Source organism: Chaetodon trifascialis, chromosome 9 (genome assembly GCF_039877785.1).
Source record: "Chaetodon trifascialis isolate fChaTrf1 chromosome 9, fChaTrf1.hap1, whole genome shotgun sequence".
Taxonomy (NCBI): Eukaryota; Metazoa; Chordata; class Actinopteri; order Chaetodontiformes; family Chaetodontidae; genus Chaetodon; species Chaetodon trifascialis.
In genome coordinates, this window is record NC_092064.1 from 19,632,427 (window position 1) to 19,652,085 (window position 19,659).

The following is a 19,659-nucleotide window of genomic DNA, read 5'->3' on the forward strand; positions in this document are numbered from 1 at the left end:
CGAGCAGCCGGTGCTTAAATACAGATTAAAGCGCACACCCACCTCAGTCAGTGAGTGCCAATTTGGAGCGCCTCCCCGGCTGTGTGCAGCCCGGAAAGGTATGCGGAGCGCCGAGGGCCGTGGAGAGCTGGAGTCGGAGTAATGACACGGAGCCAACAACGTCTTTGATCTCACCTGATTTACCGTCCATCATCACTGTCATCCTGAGTGGAGAAAAGGAAGCAACAACCTGCGATTAGGCCACAAGAAAAGCTGGACAGCTGGGGCTTGACCAAGTCCGCTGGCCCCACACTGCCAGTAAAATAATAATAATAAAAAAATTTTAAAAAATCTCCAAAATGCATTAACGACTTGCATTTTTCATCATTTATTCAGTCTGTCCAGGAAACGTCCCAGAAGACAGTCGATATAAAAGGAGTCAGATTTTTATGATCTAAATTAAACAAACCGTTTTTGCATGTATGAAATGTGTTTGTGTGTTCACCGCTGGTATGTGTTTGCGTTTGAGAAGAGAAACCGAAAATCACAGCCAGCATTTCAATGACACCATGAGGAAACGGATCATTTTATCCAACATATTTACAGACATTGCTGTTCTGTTAAATAAGAGGCGGATTACACGCAAATCAAGTGGATCGATAGGTCAGTTTTCTCAACAGGCACTAGGTGTCAGTCTACTCCACATAAAGGACCACTAGACCCCAGACCACCAAGTGTGCGTGGAGGGTTACACATTCGGTCAAATCCGGGTCTGTTTAACCGACAGTAAAGAAAATGACATTGTAAAATTCCCCTGTTTACAAGACGCTCACAACAGGAAATGACTTTTATTCTGAAGTGACTTGTCTCTTGAAACAGAGAGAACAGAGAGGGGCTGGTGAAAGTGTGTTCATCTCCAGGTCGCTTTCAGATATTAAAAGAATATTTTTGTTTCTGAAAAAAGATGCTGAGACTGAACATCATTCAAGCTTCAGTCAGTCACAAATGGGGCTACAAGGAACATAGCATTTCTAAATTTCTGAATTACATATTTTCATAGTGATACGTGTTTGTTAGGTTGACATAAATAAATATGCAGGGAAAAGCATTCAGTTTGTTTGAAGTGTTTTTGGAAGAAACTCTGACCTTGACTCAATCTATTACATGTGATGGGGAACAGGCACAAAAATCATGACAGTACGCCAAACACAAAATGAGGAAGAGTGTATGAGATGATGCTGCACAGCAGAAATCTGACACTGATATTGGCACCGATTCTGCTCTATAGCTGAGTTTCCAAATATTTGGTTCTCTTTCATTTTGGCTTCAGGCAGCATTTTGCACATGTTTAACAGGGATTTTGGTACCATTTGGTAAAGGCCATAGAAGTTGTCATGAAAGGATTTGTTTCTGTTAATAAATCACTTTATAGATCAGTGAAAAGACATTGAGAAGAGCTAACTTTTGGTTGCATCGAATAGCTCCTATAGACCTCTGATGTCGTCCTTACAACTTATTAACATTGGCTTATTGTGAAAACTCTTTATTGAAAACTTCATATTTAACACTGCAGAGTTGATGACTTAAAGGTTTTCAACCTGGCAACCCAAAAGTTGTTCTAGTTAAGGGCTCATAGCTGATCTAGAAAGCATTATGAAAAATCATTTATGAAGCCATTATGGCCTGATTTTTCATATCTTGAACAAGTATGTAATAATAATAATAATAATAATAATAATAATAATAATAATAATAATAAAGAAAGCAAGAATTAGAAGACACCATATGGAGAAACATTATTTCACTGTTTTTGTAGTTAATATCTTAACCTTAGGGCGCCCACAATTTACCTTGAATTAGAATAATATGACATACTTGAGATATTTTTAACTTGTTTTTCAATGAAATAATCATCAGTGCTTCAACATAAGACAGCATATATCTCTTAAGACGCATAATTCTGGTGTAAAATGCTTTTCAAGAGGACTTCTTGCTGTGCTATGACACCCATATTGACTAAATAGGGGGTGCTTTGGCCTCCTCCTGTGTGGACCGGGCCTTGTGAGCCCTGAACAGGACTCAAATAATCTGAAGTGGACATCCAATTACCTTCCCCCTCCTCTCTGTCCTCTTATGTCATGTCATTCATTACATTTAGGTGGATATCCATCTCCAACAAACAGTTTTCCTGCTGCGCTCACTCCAGGCCTCTCCAGGCCTCTTCAGGCGTCTCCAGCCGTCCCTCCATCACATGCTTGATTACACAGAAAACGTGAGACTGACCGGGACTAAACAAACAAGAAGAATAGCGACACAGATCCACCTAATGGTCACCATTTAACTCCATTCATGGTCTCTCCATTATGTCCGTATGGTCTTTGAGGACAGGATTATAGGAAGCCTCAGTGACAAAGGTCAGAGGGCCGGGCAGACACTCCCACACCTCCATGACCTGCTCTGATCCCACGACCCCGGCACCAGCAGCCCCTGGGCCCCTCTCACTCTCCCTGCTGGTTAACCTGCTTTGTCCTGGCTCGTTTTCTGCTGCATCACTCACACGGATCACACCAGACTGAACAGGTCTGGAGATGGAGAGAGGGAACTTAATCAGCCCCCAGCAACACTGAGCAGAAATCACTAGAATATACGTAAAATAGTAAATAATTTTCCTCTTCCTTATGAAGCACTTTTATGTGACTTCCTGCTCCTGACCAGTGCTATAAATAAACTTCTTAAATATTTAACTTGTTCCTAATTCCCGAATTTGTCAACTTAATCTCCACATAAGTCTTGTTGGTACTGAGACAGATATAAGCTTTTCTCTGTAAGTTATGGCTAAACTTATTTTCGAACTAAGTCAGTGTTGAAAAATAGACGTTTACTCGCTGCTGGTTTTCACAAGCATGGCCGTGAAAAATTACTATGTTCTTTCAGTTTTTTTGATAGCATTTTTATTTCGCGCCCATGATATTATATGTAATATTCTTAAAAGCGGTTCTGATATAGTCCTCAATACTGAGATTATTGTAAATTTTCCCCTTGATTTTACAGCAGTACATTTTTATTAATCTTCTATAGAATATGATATATTGTTATAGATTAAGCCACACAACATTAACATTAATCTAGTTAGAAAGAGCTCCCACTGAACCAAATGCTGCTTACATCTAAATCTGATGATAAAATACATCATAATATAACTCTGACAGGGCGCAATCTGCTGCATAATGAGGACTTTTTATACTGTACATTTTGCTGCTGCTGCTGCTGCTGCTGCTGCTGCTGATGATGATGATGATGATGAAGATGATGACTACTTGACTAAAGACCAATATGTTAGCTAAATGCTGTTCAGTGTGATATTTGTAAGTTATCTATTTAAATCTTTTCCTGTATAAAAGTTCATTGTCGTTTGTGGGTAACACCCACCCAGCTGTTTGCATGTATTTTTACAGCTGTGCACATGTTGAGTTTGTGTTTCTATAGATGGGGACAAGCATACTCACATCTCAGTAACTAATGAAGGATCATTCATACTGATCCAATGCAGCGTGCAAAAGAAATGAAAAGGCAACGAGACAAAGCATGTGAAACATGAAGAGTTATCAGCAGGTTGACAGCGCACATTTGTTGCATGTGAAGATTCTGGTCATGGCGGTTGGAGACTGCAGCTCACCTGCCCTCAGGCCTGCAGGGAACACATGAAAGCATTTTCACCTGTCACAGGACTGAAGTCTACCTCCTAACCTTACTATGCATGCTATCCGGCCAGCACCTCTGACCCCAGCATTGCGTGTGTGTGTGTATGTGTGTGTCCGTGTGTGTGCAGAGGGGGTGGGTGGGCAAGGGTGTGTTTTTAAATCGAGTTTTTCTGGCCTTTCTGGACATTTCTGGACTGGATGAGAAACGAAACTGACTGACCTCAACATGTGTTTGTGTGTGCATGTGTGTGCATGTAATTACCTGAGCAACTGAATAACTGCGTGTGTGTCAGGTTCACCAGGAGGGTCACCAGGTGCAGCAAGATTAGAGTAAGTGTGTGTGTGTGTGTGTGTGTGTGTGTGTGTGTGTGTGTGTGTGTGTGTGTGTGTGTGTGTGTGTGTGAAAGACAAAGACAATAATAGGCATGAGGAACAGTTAGTCAGTGAGTGTTTGAGTGGGCAGCTGTTTGATTATCTCACATCTTCCATCTTCTTTAGGTTGTGAATTGGTTGCATTTTAGTTCGTCATTGAAGCTCTATGCATGAACAGTCGAGTGTAGGTGTGAAGAGACGTTTGCCAGTAAACAGGATATTACGTAAAAGTCACCTTTTGCCAATATTCAGGTCAAGAATCCATCTCAGAAGCCCAGATCAGACACCAAAACAGAGCTGTGCTAAGACGTTCAGATGCACCTTTATTATTCTGTAGAGTGTACAAGCAGCACCACTCACAACACACAAGAACCAAATGTCACTGTGGTTGCCAAGTGGACATCACTTACCATTTCAGTGAGTCCATGACGGCTCCACATGGCTCAACAGCATGTTTGGTTATCCCACCCACTCATCAGTCACAACTGCTAACTAACTTTAGTAACTAAGTTTAGTTGCATTGTCCTGACAATCAAAAACAAAATGGACAAAATGGAAGAACAAGCAAAGAAGGTGTAGTCATGAAACAAAGTTTTCCCAAGAACTAAAGACAGAGTCATGACCCATTCTGAATAATCATGCCAGGTCGAGTCTTGTCATGTCATGATGTTGCACCATGTTGTACTGTATCATATTGTACTGTATCTTATTACATTGCATTGTTTCATTTTGTATTTTACTGTGCCTTATAGTACTGTATCACATCTAATGTATCGTATCGTATTGTATCATTTCTCATATCATATCATATCTACTGTATGGGATCATATCATTTCCAATGTATTGTACTGCATCACATTGTGTCATATCATATCTTATCATATTTTGTTGTATTAAAGCAAACATATCGTATCGTATATAATGTATCATATCATATCTAATGTATCATATCATGATTTATATCGTATCGTATCATACCTAATGCATTGTATCAGAGCGTATCATATGTAATATATTGTATTTTATCATATCAATTCGTTTACATCGAATCATGAGTACATGAGTATTTATGATGTAGAGACAGATTGGGCCTCACTATTGGAGCTTGCATGTAATATTTAATCTAAAGTGGGTGACATGGTGTCTGACGTGGAAAAAATATAATATTGTGGATATTTTAGCCAATCAGATAGAGGCACTGATTTATGAATGGCTGGATTCACTCAACTATCATTAAGACGTTATATCACATAACAGCAACACAGCGTTCCAGAGCAGGAACTGACAGCACTGAAACTACATATATCATATTACAATAACACATACTATAATTAAGGTCTTCCTACAACATTTGACGTTATCATCCATCAAAAAGATGCTGAAAGACAGATTCATGCCTTGCCTGGTACCCAGACTCAATTACTGTGATGCTCTATTTACTGGCCTCAGGAACAAAAAACACTGCGAGATTTCAGCTCATTCAAAACTCTGCAGCTCGGCTACTAACCACATTCAAGAAGAGAAACCACATCGGTCCAGTTTTAGCTGCTCTGCACTGGCTTCCTGTAACACTTAGAATTGATTTAAGGTCCTCCTCCTTGTTACATCCCATGTTCTGAAATTCAGGGGTTTTATTTTATCTTATCTTATGCATTGTCTTTAATTTAATCTAAAAATTTTTACAATTTTTTTTGTATGAAAGGTGGAATACAAACACATTTTATTTTTATATGATATTATTATTAAAGCTGAAAATATCAAGGTGATGCACCTCCAACCATTTTCACATGACAGTTGTTTTGTTTAGATGCCTATTTAGATTTTTTCTGAATCCTTTCTTTTCAGCCTTTGTGGCTAAAATTCACAAGAAAGTCATTTGTCTGGTTAACATCGACTGAATGCCTGCATTATTTTCTTTGTGTAAATACTGGAATGAAAATGAGCCCATGGCCTTCGCTCAGGGAAGAGCCTTATTTAGATCAGTTTTGAAATTTATTTTCACCATCATTATCCAGCAACAATTTGCCTGCCTGTTTGATCCAACACGGTCGGTATCATGCTGAGAAAAAAAAAAAGGAGAAATCAGAAAACTTCCTCCCTTTTGTTTTTAAATCAACCTGTTTCCAATCTCATCAGCACTTCCTCCTACTCAAACCAAACTGAACTGTCACTCCTCCCACAGAGCTCGTCCTCAGTGATCAGTGACATTATATAACCCCCCATAAGAATGGGCCCTCCTTGTCTTTCCCTTCTCTCATTATCTGAAGGTGTTGAATGGCAAAAACAGAGGCACTGGACTGACGGATGGCTGCCTGGGCTGGTGTTCCTTCTCACCCCGTCCTCTTTCACTCTCACTGTTCGAGGTTAGGAGGGTGTGGGGAGGCTGAGGGGGAAGAGGTGAAGCGGGTGTAATTCCAGGGTTCAGGTTTCACTCTGCGGTCATTGTGGGAGGAGGGCCGGGCGAGAGAAGGTGGGGATTGTGGGAACTGTGCGAGGATAAAGAGCAGAGAGGGAGTCCTGTGGTTTGTCTGATCACTCCCGAATGCATCTTTCTCTTTCTTGTTATCCCCATCTCAGTCTGCCCTGCTGATGATTTAATCCTCAGCTATTCTGGGGAGGGTGAGGACAACAGGACTGGGACTGCAGAGATGATTGGAGGCTTCACACACTTTACCATGAGAAATGTAATTAAAAACTCCCAGTTAATTGGCTTTTTCCATGATAAAGCACTCCTCTCATACATAACTGAGAGCCTCTCATGGCCACAGGCCTTCCCCATAGGAAAGCAAACATAGTAGCTAATACATTCCCTTTGTTGTGAGCATATTCATAGTTAATCGTCTTAAAGGGGTAGTTCACTTCAAAATCAGAAATACATTTTTTTTCCTCTTACATGTTGTGCTATTTATCCATCTGGGCTGTTTTGGTGTGAGTTGCAGAGTTCTGGAGGTACGTAGGGACGTCTGCCTTCTTCCTATTATAATGGAACTGGATGGCACTTGGTCTGTAATTCAGTTGAAAGAAGCAGTACTTGCTCACAACATGGTCTGTAGACTATCTTGGCTAATTGGGTCTTGATTTATGAAAACAGACATTGCAGCTGAATTTTTCAAATGTTTTTTTTTTTTTTTTTTTGCTTCTTTGACAGCACAAACTGAGTGCCGTCCAGTTCATTTTATTAGACAGGAAGCAGACATCTCTACAGCTGATATCGCCATAACTCTTACACCAAAACAATCTCGATGGACAAATAGCACTACAGGTATGAGGAAAAAAGTGTTTTTTTTTATTTTGGGGTGAACTGTCCCTATAAGTTTAATCTATATTAGCAATTGTGCCACAACTGCCAGAAAACTGCACTTCATGTGTATAAAGACAACCCATGAGGTTGAGCTGGTGATGCAGGTGAGTCAACTGTTTTGGTCTTGTTTGATACAATATTTTGACGTCGGCAGAGGTTGGTTATCTCTAGATCAGCCCTGATTCTGCTCCAGATAGGAGTTTCTCAGATGCTGTTGGAGGAGTCCTCATGAGCAAACCAAAAATGCCATTTTCACATTTTATGACTAACAAAAGTTTAGCTGGAGAAAACAGAACTGGCAGACAAAAATCACAATACTTCTCTCTCAGTAACTTAATAACGTAATGATATTTGTGGCATAATAATGTTGCTGGCTGTCGATACCATTGCTAACACTGCTCAGTCGTGTGTGTGAATTTGGAGGTTTTATTAACCTGGAAGGAGCTAACTTGTCCAGCCTGTCTTTATTGAAGGATATTTCATGTTCAGCATTTCAGTTTCATTCCTTGTGTGTTAAGATGGCTTTGAAGCACATCTCAGGCTTCATATTGGGAAATAAAATTCATGGACCACATTTTGCAAAGTGAATATAAATATAAATGGCAAAAACTTACCAGCATCTCTAACATCCTGGTTATGGCCCTGAGGATATGGACAAACAGATAACTGCCCAATAAATTCAGAAAACAATCTCTTAACAGTAATGAAACCTTCTACAAGCTGAAAGTACAAGTGACCAAAACACCAGGTGCTTCTCTACACATCAATTTACCTTTTTGTTGTGGAGGTAAAGGGTGTTCACCAAAAACTGTCAAAGTGTGTTTACCGTATTAAAATCCTCTGTTGGTTGTGTGCTTGTGTTTCTGTCCTGCAGCGACCTCTCCCAACCTCCAGACCAACAAAAGGTTTTTCTGTGGAGCTGAGGAACAACCATGAGATCTCAAAGTCCACATTATTACCGCCCAGGGGCAGTCACTGGTCAGACAACACACACTCTCCAACACACATACAGACTCTCCTGTTTGCAGACGTTATAAACTCTGCTTGTCGTGATTGGTTGGCTTGGGTGTCGACACCAGTCCGTGCAGGGTTTGACAGCAGCTCAGGGAGGTGTGGACTTGGGGAAGACAAAGGGCACTCGGGGACGTGGAAAAGATATCCACTTGCTGTAAGGGCTACTGCGCTGTGTTCCGCTGTGTATCACCTTACCTTACATAATTGGGTCCATACGAGCACCAAATGGCGCTCACTGTGGCGCCCAACAGACAGGGAGGGCAGAGTTTACCAGAGGGAGAGACAGAGGACGTTGTTTGTCACCTGTACTGTCCTCCCTCCCTGTTTTTTTTCTGTCTCTGTGGAGGGAAACGGACAAACTGACTCATCTGCGTCCGAGGGGCTTCTGTCTTCACTTCTTCCTTATTCTCTATAGCACAATGGTAATTGGTGGGAGTGGGCGTGTGTGCATCTGGTGCAATAACCCCCCCACCCTTCATCTACCCAGCCCCCGTCCTGTTGAAAGCTCATTAAAAGACCTGCTGTTAATGAGCTAGAGGGATCATAGAACATCATTTTCATTGGGGGTGGGGTTAAGGCCAGAGATGCTGGTGCAGAGGTTTTTATGCCCTTAAAATGGAGTCAGCAATTATCCCAACCCCTTGACACTCCCAACCCACCCCACTCTGCCTCCTAACATGCCCACAAACAATAACCAAACTGCCCCCCCAACCCCCCCCCCCCCCCTATTTTGCATCCTGAGAAACCCCTGTCGCCTGTGTCCCATCACAGCTCGCTGTGCTCATCTCAAAACCTGCAGCGTGACTGACACCAACTCAAATATATCTGCATACACACATATAGTACACACACTCACATGCACCCTGCTGGAATTACATTACAGTTTCTAGACAAAGCCAGTAACATCACAAGGATGTAAACAAGGAGTGAGGGTCCCTAATCCAAACACTCACATTAAAAATTAATAACTCAGCACTGACTGTGGTCCTCAGAGAAGCGACCCACACTGACTAAGACAACATCCTGGTGAGAAAAGATACTTAAAATAGTTTCAAAAGCTTTGTTGTGGGTACCAGAATAAGAATGTAGAAAAGCAACCACAAGCAGAAAAAATGTGGGAGGAGGACAAAAAAGACTCTATGATACAAAATATTTCACCTCAATTCTTTATTGAGGCTCCTCAATTACAAAATGGTGTTGAGTTTACAAAGAAGAGCAGTATAGCTTCACAACAGCCAGTGTTCAGCGTAAAGAGACGATGCTAGCAAAAGTGGAGGCAGGTAATATTAATAATAATAACAACAGTAAGTAGAGCAACAGCAAGAATGTCAATCTATGTACACAATATTATCCCTGAACAGTTACACTGCACTCATTCACAATCGTTCATTACACAACACACGTAAGAATTTGTCTTCCCTGACATGAATGCAAGTAGGAATCAGACATGGTAACATCATCACAGTAGTCACGACAAAGCTGGCGGCACTCGACTTGACAAATCTGTCCTGTTATACCTGTTCAATGAACAGATTTTCATTTAACGCATCTTTCTGAAGTTCAATCCTCATGGCTGAAACATGATGGCCAGTCAGATGCACGGCACGGTGATTACGACCGGCCGGTGGACACAAGATCACAGGACAGAGGGTTCAAGTGGAAGTATCACCGGAGGATGTTTTCCCAATATGTACACACGAAAACATTCACAGCTCACGCGCTCAAGTGCTCGCTTCCAAAGCTCCACCAATCAACCGGCCTCTCCCGCACCTCTCAACCCTGTAGTTCAACAGTGGAACAGCATTTTTTTTTCCAGTTACACAACCACCAACATGCAGCATCCATAAATAAGGAACATTTCGAACACAGACAACAAAACAAACAAAAAAAACAGTTTCAAATGGCTGCAAAAACGTGCATGAGCTTCAAGCAGTCCGGCACTTTACAAATGTAAACAGTGAAAGAGAGAAATTGCCATCACAATAAGATACAAATAGAGAAAAATAATACACACCCGTTTCACATGTAAGTAAAATTGCAGTTTTTTTTAATGCATAGAACCTAATCATGGAAAAAAAAAAATGTCAGTAAATGAGACTTTAAAGCCTCCTTATTCACATTTATAAAATTAGAAAAAAGAAATCCATACATACATACTGTCACAAAGTCAGGAGCACAACCTTGCCAGGCCATGTGAACCCTGTAAACATTATGTTAAGTGACAAGTGTTGTGACAACCAAGCGCCTTTAAAAGTCTGAGAAACTGCAGGCAGACAGTGTTTGGATTCTTTTCACCCCAGTGTCTGTTCAAACATCTTAAGTCTTTAAAAGGTCTTCTCAAAAAAAAAGAAAGAAAGAAAGAAAGAAAAGAAAGAAAACCAGCAACAGCTAAGTAGCACAATCTGACCTCTCTCCATCCGCTGATGCTGAAAATATATTAACATCATTCTACTGCTAGGCCTTTTTCACTCAATATAATCCCTTCTCTATATTATCTGACAGTTAGTATCTGTCTCCACCTGTCCGGTGGGTCACCAGAGAGATAAATCACTCGTGTTTTGCATCCTGCACTGCAACATGGTGATCAGTTTCCTGTGTCGGTGTGGACTGTGGCGGTTCACTTCCTGTTCAAGAACTCTGGTAATCTCCCTGCTGAATGTCATGGCCTTGTTTTGCTCTGTGGTCTAAAGAACTGTAGGCACTTAGTTTCACCCAGCAGCTTTGCATACAATTGTGAAGAACGTGGCTGACGGCTGCTGGGCGCCTCCGTGCCGGCAGAGAGGACGGGGCTGCCTGCTGCTTTTTCAGCTTCCTCTTTAAACAAGATTCCAGTTTAGCTTGACAGTCAGTTCAATGATGGGACGAGTTCTTTTTATTTGAATGGGCGAGTTAAATCCTATACAGTGCCATTTAATGTCAATTAGTGAATGAGAACAGCTCTCATGGTGCAGAAGTCAAAGCTAAGCTCACTTCTGCGCTGCTCGCAGTCGGCACTATGGCTGGACTCCCAATGTTCTCCCTGTACTCCGCTTGGCTCTGCCCCTCCTCCGCCTCCATGCTTTTCACCGCATCGCTCTGTGATTTGCTCTCCATCTCCATCTGATCCAAACTGGCTTCGTCCTCCTCCATTTTCACCACCACTGCTTCTTCAGCTTTGATAGCGGCCAGAGTGTCTGCAGCGCTGGCCTGGGCGTACGCGCCGACGCTGGCGTGGCTCAGGCCGTGAACTTTCTTCAGGTGCTTCTCCAGAGTGGCGTAGACGGTGAAGGGCACCGCGCACAGCTGGCACAGAAAGGAAGCCTTCGCTCCCTGGGCGCCGTGAGTCTTCATGTGGCGCGTTAACTTTGAACTCTGAGCACAGGCGTAGTTGCAGAGGCCGCAGCGGTAGGGTCTCTCACCTGTGTGGCTGCGGCGGTGCACAGTCAGGTTGCTGCTGTTTCTGAACTGTTTACCACAGTACTCGCAGGCTTCGTCTTTCTTCTTCTTACCAGATGAACCGGCCGTAGTACTGCTGCCATTTCCTCCGCTGCTGACACCTACGGCCACACTCCTCCGCTCGTTCTCCCTCTGCCATTCCTGCACCACCTCGCTGACCTTGGCTGAGCTCCACTCTTTCTCCCTCTCCATGATCTCTCCTCTTTCGCTCTCCCACTCTCCAACTCCTCGCGCTCTGTCGCCCATCTCTGGTCGTTTGGGCGTGCAGTTGCCACTGGCGATGCCGCTCTCGCCGCTGCCTCCCGTCTCTCCGCTCTCCAGCGAGCCTTCAGAGGGGCTGGCGCAGGGTGAGTTGTGCTGAGGCTCCCCCTGCCCCTCTGTCTCCTCCTCCCCTCCTTCTCCCCCCTCTCTCTGGCGCTGGTACATCCTCAGCAGCTCCCTGTCTGACGGTCTAACCTGTGAGGACAGCAGCATCAGGCCTGAAGCTATGGAGGGGTGTTTGGACAGGGTCAGGTCTAGCTCGGAGGGACCCTGGGCTCTCATGTCTGCACCAACCATTCCCTTTCCCATGATTCCAGCGGGCTGCATTTGAAGCCCCCCTCTCATCCCCTGCCTCCCTGCATCCTCCTCCGTCATGACCATCTCCACCAACTCATATCCACTTCCTCCACCTCCAGTCACCCTGTGATGGCTCCTTATGTGACGGGCCAGCTGGCCACTCTGGGCAAAAGCCTCCCCGCACACTCCACAGTGGTAGGGCCTCTCGCAGGTGTGCGTCCGGCGGTGGGCGGACAGAGCGCGCAGGGACTGGAAGCTCTGGTCACACGGCTCACAGTGGAAGTCAGCCTGCAGGGCGCTAGTCTGAGGAAAGGGTGAGGCTGCTGGTGGAGAAGAGGACGGAGACAGCATCAGGCCTCCGGGGGAGCTGCCGGTGGTGGTATTATTATTCCCCTCGGCCAGCTCCCTGAGCCGCACTGAAAAGTTCAGAGCCTGCAGGTTACTGGAGGAGGCGGCGGCGTGTGTCTGACGGGAGCGACTGAGGCGCAGAGCCGACGGCTGAAAGGCTGACGCAAGAGCTTGGCTCAGGTGACGAGGGTCCAGAGTGGCCGCGGCAGGCTTGTGTTCTTTAAGCCTTCCTCCTCCACCTCTTATGTCATCCTCCTCGTCCTCTTGGTAGATGCTGAAGGAGTGTGTGTGCTGAGCGTGCTGTAAGAGCGCCCATGCAGACTGAAAGACGCCTTCACACTGCTGGCAGGTGAAATAGGAGGGCTCCCCGGGCACTGGAAAACAAAGATGTGCAAAATTGAAATGTCTTGACTTCTGCCAGGACTGAACAAATAAGTCGATGTTTGTGGTTACAAGCGGTAAACACAACATCTGACATTTTAAAGGCTGATGTGGTGAACTTCACACAGATATGAAGCAAGATTCGTATTTTGAGTTTGTGTCCATGTGATGATGCTGATCTTTGGTCTTCACCTACTGCTGCTAAATGCTCCACTATGTTCACCTGCTACAGATGCTAACTTTGTCTGTCTGCCGCTTGTCTTGAACATGTACAGTGGGCCTTTCATGAAAATAGCTGCCTGCTGAGGCCAAAAACACTGCAATGGCAGAGGTGAGAGTAAGGTTGCAGTCGAAAATCAAAAGAAGAACAGTTAAAAGACCTCCATAGAGCTCAGAGGAACTGGAGAGTTGAGTGATTATCTATGGTTATCTATGGTTTCATCACCACAAGCGACCTCTTTCACATACAAGCAGTCATGTGATCCCCTGCTAGCATAAAAATATTGATTATATCACCTTTAAAGTTCCAAAGGCTGCTCAGGAACATGAGTATCAACATAATAAAAGCCAAATCTACCAGAGGAGTGGCACAGAAAGACTGATGCGGACCCAAATGAATGTAAGGTGAGGAGAAGAGTCAGGTGACGAAGAGCAAAACGAGGAAAAGCTGCGAGGAGGAGAATGGAGAAATGGAGCTGAAAGGCTGACAGAGAGGCGAGCCGTGTCGCAAAGTACATCTGGAGATATTTTTATATGTGGATAGCTTTGTCTCCTAACTGAGAGCCGCTCTCCAATTAAGCTGCAAATTGCTAATTAGCAGAACGTAGAAAACGAACGCTTTATGCAAATCAGGCACTGACTCAGCCTGCTTGACAAATGAGGCCTTTCTGCATAAATCAAAATTGGAGAGAAGATCCCCAAATTGAGGGGGAAAACAGTTCTTTTTTTTTCCTTCTTTTTTGGAGAGGTTCAAAGCAGACTCTGGTATAAGCCTCTTTCATGTTTCCTCAAGTCAAATCCTTCTGTATGTTACTGGAGGGGGGGAGGAGAGTGAAGATGAAAAAGAGAGCAACTGTTTCTTTCTCTTTCTCCCCTTCTCCCGCCCTCCCTCTGTCTGGAGACGAGAGGAGCCGTGGTGGTGTTCATGTCCTTTAACCTAGCCTGAGGAGAAACCCAGCAGAAGTTGAGATACTTCTTTTAAAAATAGGGTGAAGAGTGAGAGCAGAAAAAAAGAGGAAGAGAGAGAGAGAGAGAGAGAGAGAGAGAGAGAGAGAGAGAGAGAGATAGGTAGGTCAGGGCTCAGGAGATAAAAAGAAAATGAGATAAAAAGATTATAATGTAGTACGGGGGGCCAAGAGACGCCACGAAAATATGTCACCCCCTTTGGTTTGTACTTGAGACCCATCCTCCAACCCCGACTCTCCTCACCCCTTCTCCCCCCTCAAAACCTTCCAAATCTTTCCCTGAGGGGGGCAGTGGGGGGGTGGGGGGGGTGCTTTTGTCTCGGGGTCCTGGAGTGAAACACAATACCCAGCCGGTTTCTCTTTCCTTCCCTCTCTCCCCTCTCACTCCTCGCTTTTTTTTTTTTTTTTGTAAGGATTCCCATTTGGCCCGGGGTAGCACTTGAATATTAAGCAGAAGCAATAACTACTAATTAAAAATGCAGATTGGCTGGGAGCACTAACGAGCAGCAGGCAGAATCTCTTTTCCCTTGGGAGGCAGAGGGAGGAGAAAAGAGAGGAGGAGGCGGCGGTGGAGGAGAAGGGGGGGATTGAAAGAGGGCAAAGCGAAAGTGTGTTGAAGATGGGGGGGAAGAAATGAGGAGGGGGGGGTGTTGGAGATGAGGAAAAAAAACAAACAAGGAGAATAAATAAAAAGGAATGAGACAGATGCACGCGGCTCTTCAGTAATCCATCCCGCTCCCTTTTCTACCCCCTTTTCTCCTCCGTCCTCGCCGCTTCTCTCCAGAACGCAGAAAAAAAGATGGAGGGCCTTTCTGTTGTGGGATAACTGCTCTTTCACTCTCAGTCATCTCAGAAGCTTCGGTTTCCCTCCCACGATACGCCACTCAAGTAAAACAAGACTTCCTATTACTCTCAAGGCAGCGCGGCGTCCAATTAAAGCTGTCCCGTGCCGCTTTAACCTGCATCAAACTTTGTCACGAACCATAAAATCCGACGAGATAAAACACTAAAAGCTGGTGAATTACAAACTCCAAACAGCCTCCGCTTGCTAATAAAACTTTAATCCAAACTTATCCACTTTTTCATTATTCACAAGCCGTCGTGCTCTTTCCCCCTCACCTCGCGCACATGTTTGGTTTGTTGTATAATCCTGTGGGCACCAAATTACTAAACTGGTGGCGGTAAGCGAAGAGACTGAGCGAGAGATGAAAAACAGACTGAAGCAGAAAAACAAGACAGGCTGTGGACAAACGGAAACGGAGCGTGCACCAGTCCCCTGAGCGTTACACAGAGGAAGGAACTGCTAACGTATGTGTACATGACAGAGAGAGTTTCAAAATATGCAAAGGGGCACTCACACCTACTGCGAGTGTGCAGCAAGACGCTCTGTCCATCTGCAGTCAGCTACTCCTTTTTCCACTGGCATGACCTTCCAATACATTTGACCTTTGCAGGAAAACACTCTGCTCCATCTCAAACACACTGTTAGGCGCTGGAAATGAAAATTCTTCAAAAGGACTTTAATGAGAATTCATGAATTGCTGATTGACCCCCACTGTGACGTCCTCTATTTGGCATGATCATCAGGGCGTCCGCGCTCGTCTTTTCAAAACAACCACAAATAAAACAAACAGCAGCAGCAGAGGAGGCGTGAAGAAGAAGACCTTTAGGAAAATCAGTGCTAATGCATGATGCAGACTGTTTAAGATGCAGAAAATGTGGACACAAGGGGAAGAAGGGGGAGAACAAGATGAGCAAGATGAAGAAAAGGGAGATTCCCAGGAGCTCAGGTGGCTCGGTGCAGGGCAGAACAGTGGGAGATGGCAGAGGAGCCGCACATGATGCAACGTCCTCCATTACAGTGTCATGAGGAGGAGAGCTGCACCGCCGGCCTCACATCCACTCCTCTGCGACCGTGTCGTACTGCAGCGCGCGACTACAGCCATCACAGCCCTCTCAGCAACACCGAAACGTGCTCCTGTGCTGGTTTCTAGAGGACGTGGTTCCGGTCTCTGTTGTCCAGGGCGTAGTGACAGAGGGGGAGAAACATGTTTACCTGGCCATTCCACCTCAGAGACTGACAGTCAGGGAGATGGGAAGGAGCTCTGGAGCACAGTTGCTCAGTGTGGAGCCCTCGGGGACCCTCCGAACGCCCTCTGAACGCCTATCCTTTCCACACAATTAGCCAGTGCGTCACTAACTCACGCAGGTCTGCTAATGGCAACGGCTAGCTAATGAGCTGGACGCGTGAGGTGGGTGAGGGGGGGACAGTTGTTAAATGAAGAGGAGAGCGGTTGAAAAAAAAACAATAAAACAAAGCAAAAAACAGAGTCACTAATTAGCAACCTGCCTCCTTTTTCGGCGTCTCCTTCACTCACCTGCTTTGCTGTGCTCCGCCTTCACGCCGGGCTCCTCCCTCCTGGTGGCCCCTCTCCTTAGCTCGATGAAGCCCGGCCCCAGCTCAGCGCCGGCTACGTGCTGCTGCGCTCGGTTGGCAGGTGAGGGGGGTGTGGCGTTTGCGTCAGGGGCCGGTCGTCGGGAGCGGCAGCCGCCCTGTTTGTGCTGGATGAACGCCAGGATGTGGGCGAGGGGGAAGGCGCGGCTGCACTGGCCGCAGGTCAGGAGGTCACGACCCTCGTCGGGAGCCTGGACCTGTGGAGGAGGAGGTGGAGGAGCAGGCTGGTTGTCTGATGGACTGGTGGCATCCGCCATGTCAGTGGCATCTGAGAAACATTACAAAGAAATTTCAGTGAATAACAGATGTGACTTTTCCTCCTTTGAACATTTTAAATTCAACAATCCTGATACACAGAGAAACACATGACAGCTAGGACACGAACGCAAGTGCAGTCCATTACACAGGGATTTGATCACTGCAACATCTTAGTATTGAAAACAGAAATAAAAAAGAACATTTTCAAGTTTTCGAGTGTCTTTGGGCAGTTGGTCAAACAAATCAAGGCATTTGAAGACGTCACCTCGGACATTTTCACACTTTTCTGACTTTAATTTATTGACCAAACAAGTAATTGGGAAAATAATCATCAGATAAATTGAGACAATCTCGTTTCACTGTAGTTTTCTTAGACAGCTGACACTGTCTATAAAAAGGTTCACAGTATCTCTAAAGCACAGATGTCACTTTAACACAAACCTGTAGCCATGTCTCCAAAACACACACACACACACACACACACACACACACACACACACACACACACACACACACAAATCAAGACGAGACCAGAGCATCTTAAATGATTTCAGCGTAGGGAGTTTTTGTCTGTGCTCGTACAAATTAACGACCCAGCGTGGCACAAATACTGTTAGACCTCAGTGGAACAACAAACAGGCGGGCCGATTGAAAGTGCTAGTTTCAGTTGTGGGCTCTAAAGCAACGAGGCCAATCATGCTCAGCCAATACTGACCACTTCCTTTAACCAACCCAAAACAGATCCGCTCGCTCTGACTGAGGCTGCAGCTGGGTGACACAGGGGGAGCCCAACTGTCCACCTCAGCAGGAACATCAACCCCCCCAGTTAATCAGACTACCACCATGTGCTGACAAGTGAAATTGTTGATCTAAAAAAAAAAAAAGAAGCCAGTTGTAACTGACCAAGGTGTTCACCTTGTGCTCACAGTTACAACTTGCCCTACCAGCCACAGGCAGCGGGAGTTTCTCAACAGGAAGTGGATTGCACGAAAAAGAGAGAGGAAAAAAAAATGACTGAAGGTGTTTGAGATAAGAGCAGATGGTATGTTTGTTGTGTTTAGGTGTATGAACAGGACAGCTCATCTGTGCCAGCATTCACAATTTGACAAATCTTCTGTGGTTAACAGAGAGCTGAAGGGTGTAAAGAGGAGTGAAACAGCGGACTGAACTTCAACCAAACCTCTTAAAAAGAAAGTCTCACAGGTAGAGAGCTCTTTAAGGAGGAGGAGGAGGGGTCAGTAGACTATTGCTCAACGCGGTCATTGGCACACCTTGATGTCTCGACTGGATCCACCTGCCCGGGCTAGGCCGGCTAACATACAGGACAGGTACAGACAGTACAGTCTGAAGTCGGATCTCGCCAGTTGTTGCTGAAAAATGTCACCTTTCCTGTTTCGGGGCTGCGCTGTTTGTGCAGACTTGCAAGGCGCGGTCACACACACAGACACACACAGACACACAGACACACACACACACACACACACACGATTGAGTCAGGGCCTGTGGTCACAGCAGACACGCACCACTGGTCTCCAGTAGAGAACTGTAAAAAACACAAACGGTGTTGAAGTTTCTCTCTTGCTCCATTCAAACATGTCGTTTCTTTGTGAGCTTTATGTTTGAACAGTCTGAATGGGATCAAACGGACAGTCTGAATGGGATCTATTCTTTTTTTTTTTTTTTTAATTAACATTTAATTGTCAAAACAAGTATTAAAAACTAGATCATTTAAGGCCATGAAGCAGGGTGGACCGAGTCTCTTGTGCGTCCCAGATGCAGCGGAGGGAAACTGTCCCAGAGACCGACCGAGAAACTTGATCATCGCTTAACCTGGAAATATTAATCATCGTGTTCGGACCTGTAGCCTGAAGACAGCGTGCCAATAAACCGGTCCTTCCTCTATGAACACAAGTGCAGCTATGGTACGCATCAGGATAAACATGACAAGAAAATTATAATCCCTTATTCAAATATTTGCTTATGAAGTCAACAGAAGAGATTAAAAATACATCCATATCGGCATGATTGAGATGAGCGTGCGGACAAAGATAGTTTAAATGCTCCCGGAAAGTGTTGTAGCATTTTTTTTTTTTACATGCTAGATAATTAAAAGGACATAATCATCCATCATTTGGTGCCAGCGCGCATCCAAAGCGTGCGCGCAGACTTCCAATGACACAAAGCTGTGACCTGAATTTGTTTTAGTTTCACCTAAAACAACATCTCATCCGTCCGCAGCACTTTGAACGTGCCCGCACACCGCTGCTCCCTCCGGCTTACCTTGAATTGCACTCAGGTGCTGCGGTCTGCTTCCAAGTTTGCGCCTGGACATCGCGACGAGCGTTCCGCGTCTGGCACCTTTCTGGGTCCCAAACAGCTCCAAAAAAAAAAAAAAAAAAGAAAAGAAAAAGAAAACGAAGACAACCTCCAAACACCAAAGACAGTCCAGCTGCTCCTTCTCCGATAAGTTGACCGAAACCCAGGCGGCGGGGACAGACTGATAAGACTGGCTGGCCTCTGCCTGGACTCGCACTGAGCAGTAAAGGCTGCGTTCAAGTTCACGCTTCTTCCCCCGCTGCGAGCGGAGGGCAAAAGGGGGCATGGGCGACTGTAGGCACCGCCCGCCCCGCTCCCACGACCCTGACCCCGCCCTCCTCCGGTAACACGCTCCGG

The 19,659-nt window shown here is 45.1% G+C and overlaps 2 protein-coding genes across 2 annotated transcripts in view; one reads left to right on the top strand and one right to left on the bottom strand.

Annotated features, from left to right (window-relative positions):
• ppp1r37 (protein phosphatase 1, regulatory subunit 37) overlaps positions 1-6,138 on the top strand; it is a 303,049-nt gene extending 296,911 nt beyond the window's left edge. Inside the window, exon 13 of the mRNA XM_070970472.1 lies at positions 6,129-6,138. The gene's annotated coding sequence lies outside the window, so the exon portion shown is untranslated. The remainder of the gene's footprint in view (positions 1-6,128) is intronic.
• A 3,384-nt stretch (positions 6,139-9,522) lies between these two features.
• znf296 (zinc finger protein 296) lies at positions 9,523-19,542 on the bottom strand. The gene is made up of 3 exons (XM_070971309.1): positions 19,267-19,542; positions 16,652-16,996; positions 9,523-13,082 (listed from the first exon to the last, which is right to left on the bottom strand). Exons 1-3 carry the CDS (start codon positions 19,316-19,318, stop codon positions 11,308-11,310), a joined length of 2,172 nt encoding a protein of 723 aa, XP_070827410.1. The 5' UTR covers positions 19,319-19,542; the 3' UTR covers positions 9,523-11,307.
• Between the last annotated feature and the right edge of the window lie 117 nt (positions 19,543-19,659).

Bases quoted from the DNA above. Each gene is read 5' to 3' on its own strand.
- znf296 (XM_070971309.1), bottom strand. From the start codon at position 19,318: ATGTCCAGGCGCAAACTTGGAAGCAGACCGCAGCACCTGAGTGCAATT. The intron at 16,997-19,266 runs GTAAGCCGGAGG...AATGTTTCTCAG, and splicing joins GCACCTGAGTGCAATTCAAG to ATGCCACTGACATGGCGGAT. The intron at 13,083-16,651 runs GTGAGTGAAGGA...TTTGTTTTCCAG, and splicing joins GGCGGAGCACAGCAAAGCAG to TGCCCGGGGAGCCCTCCTAT.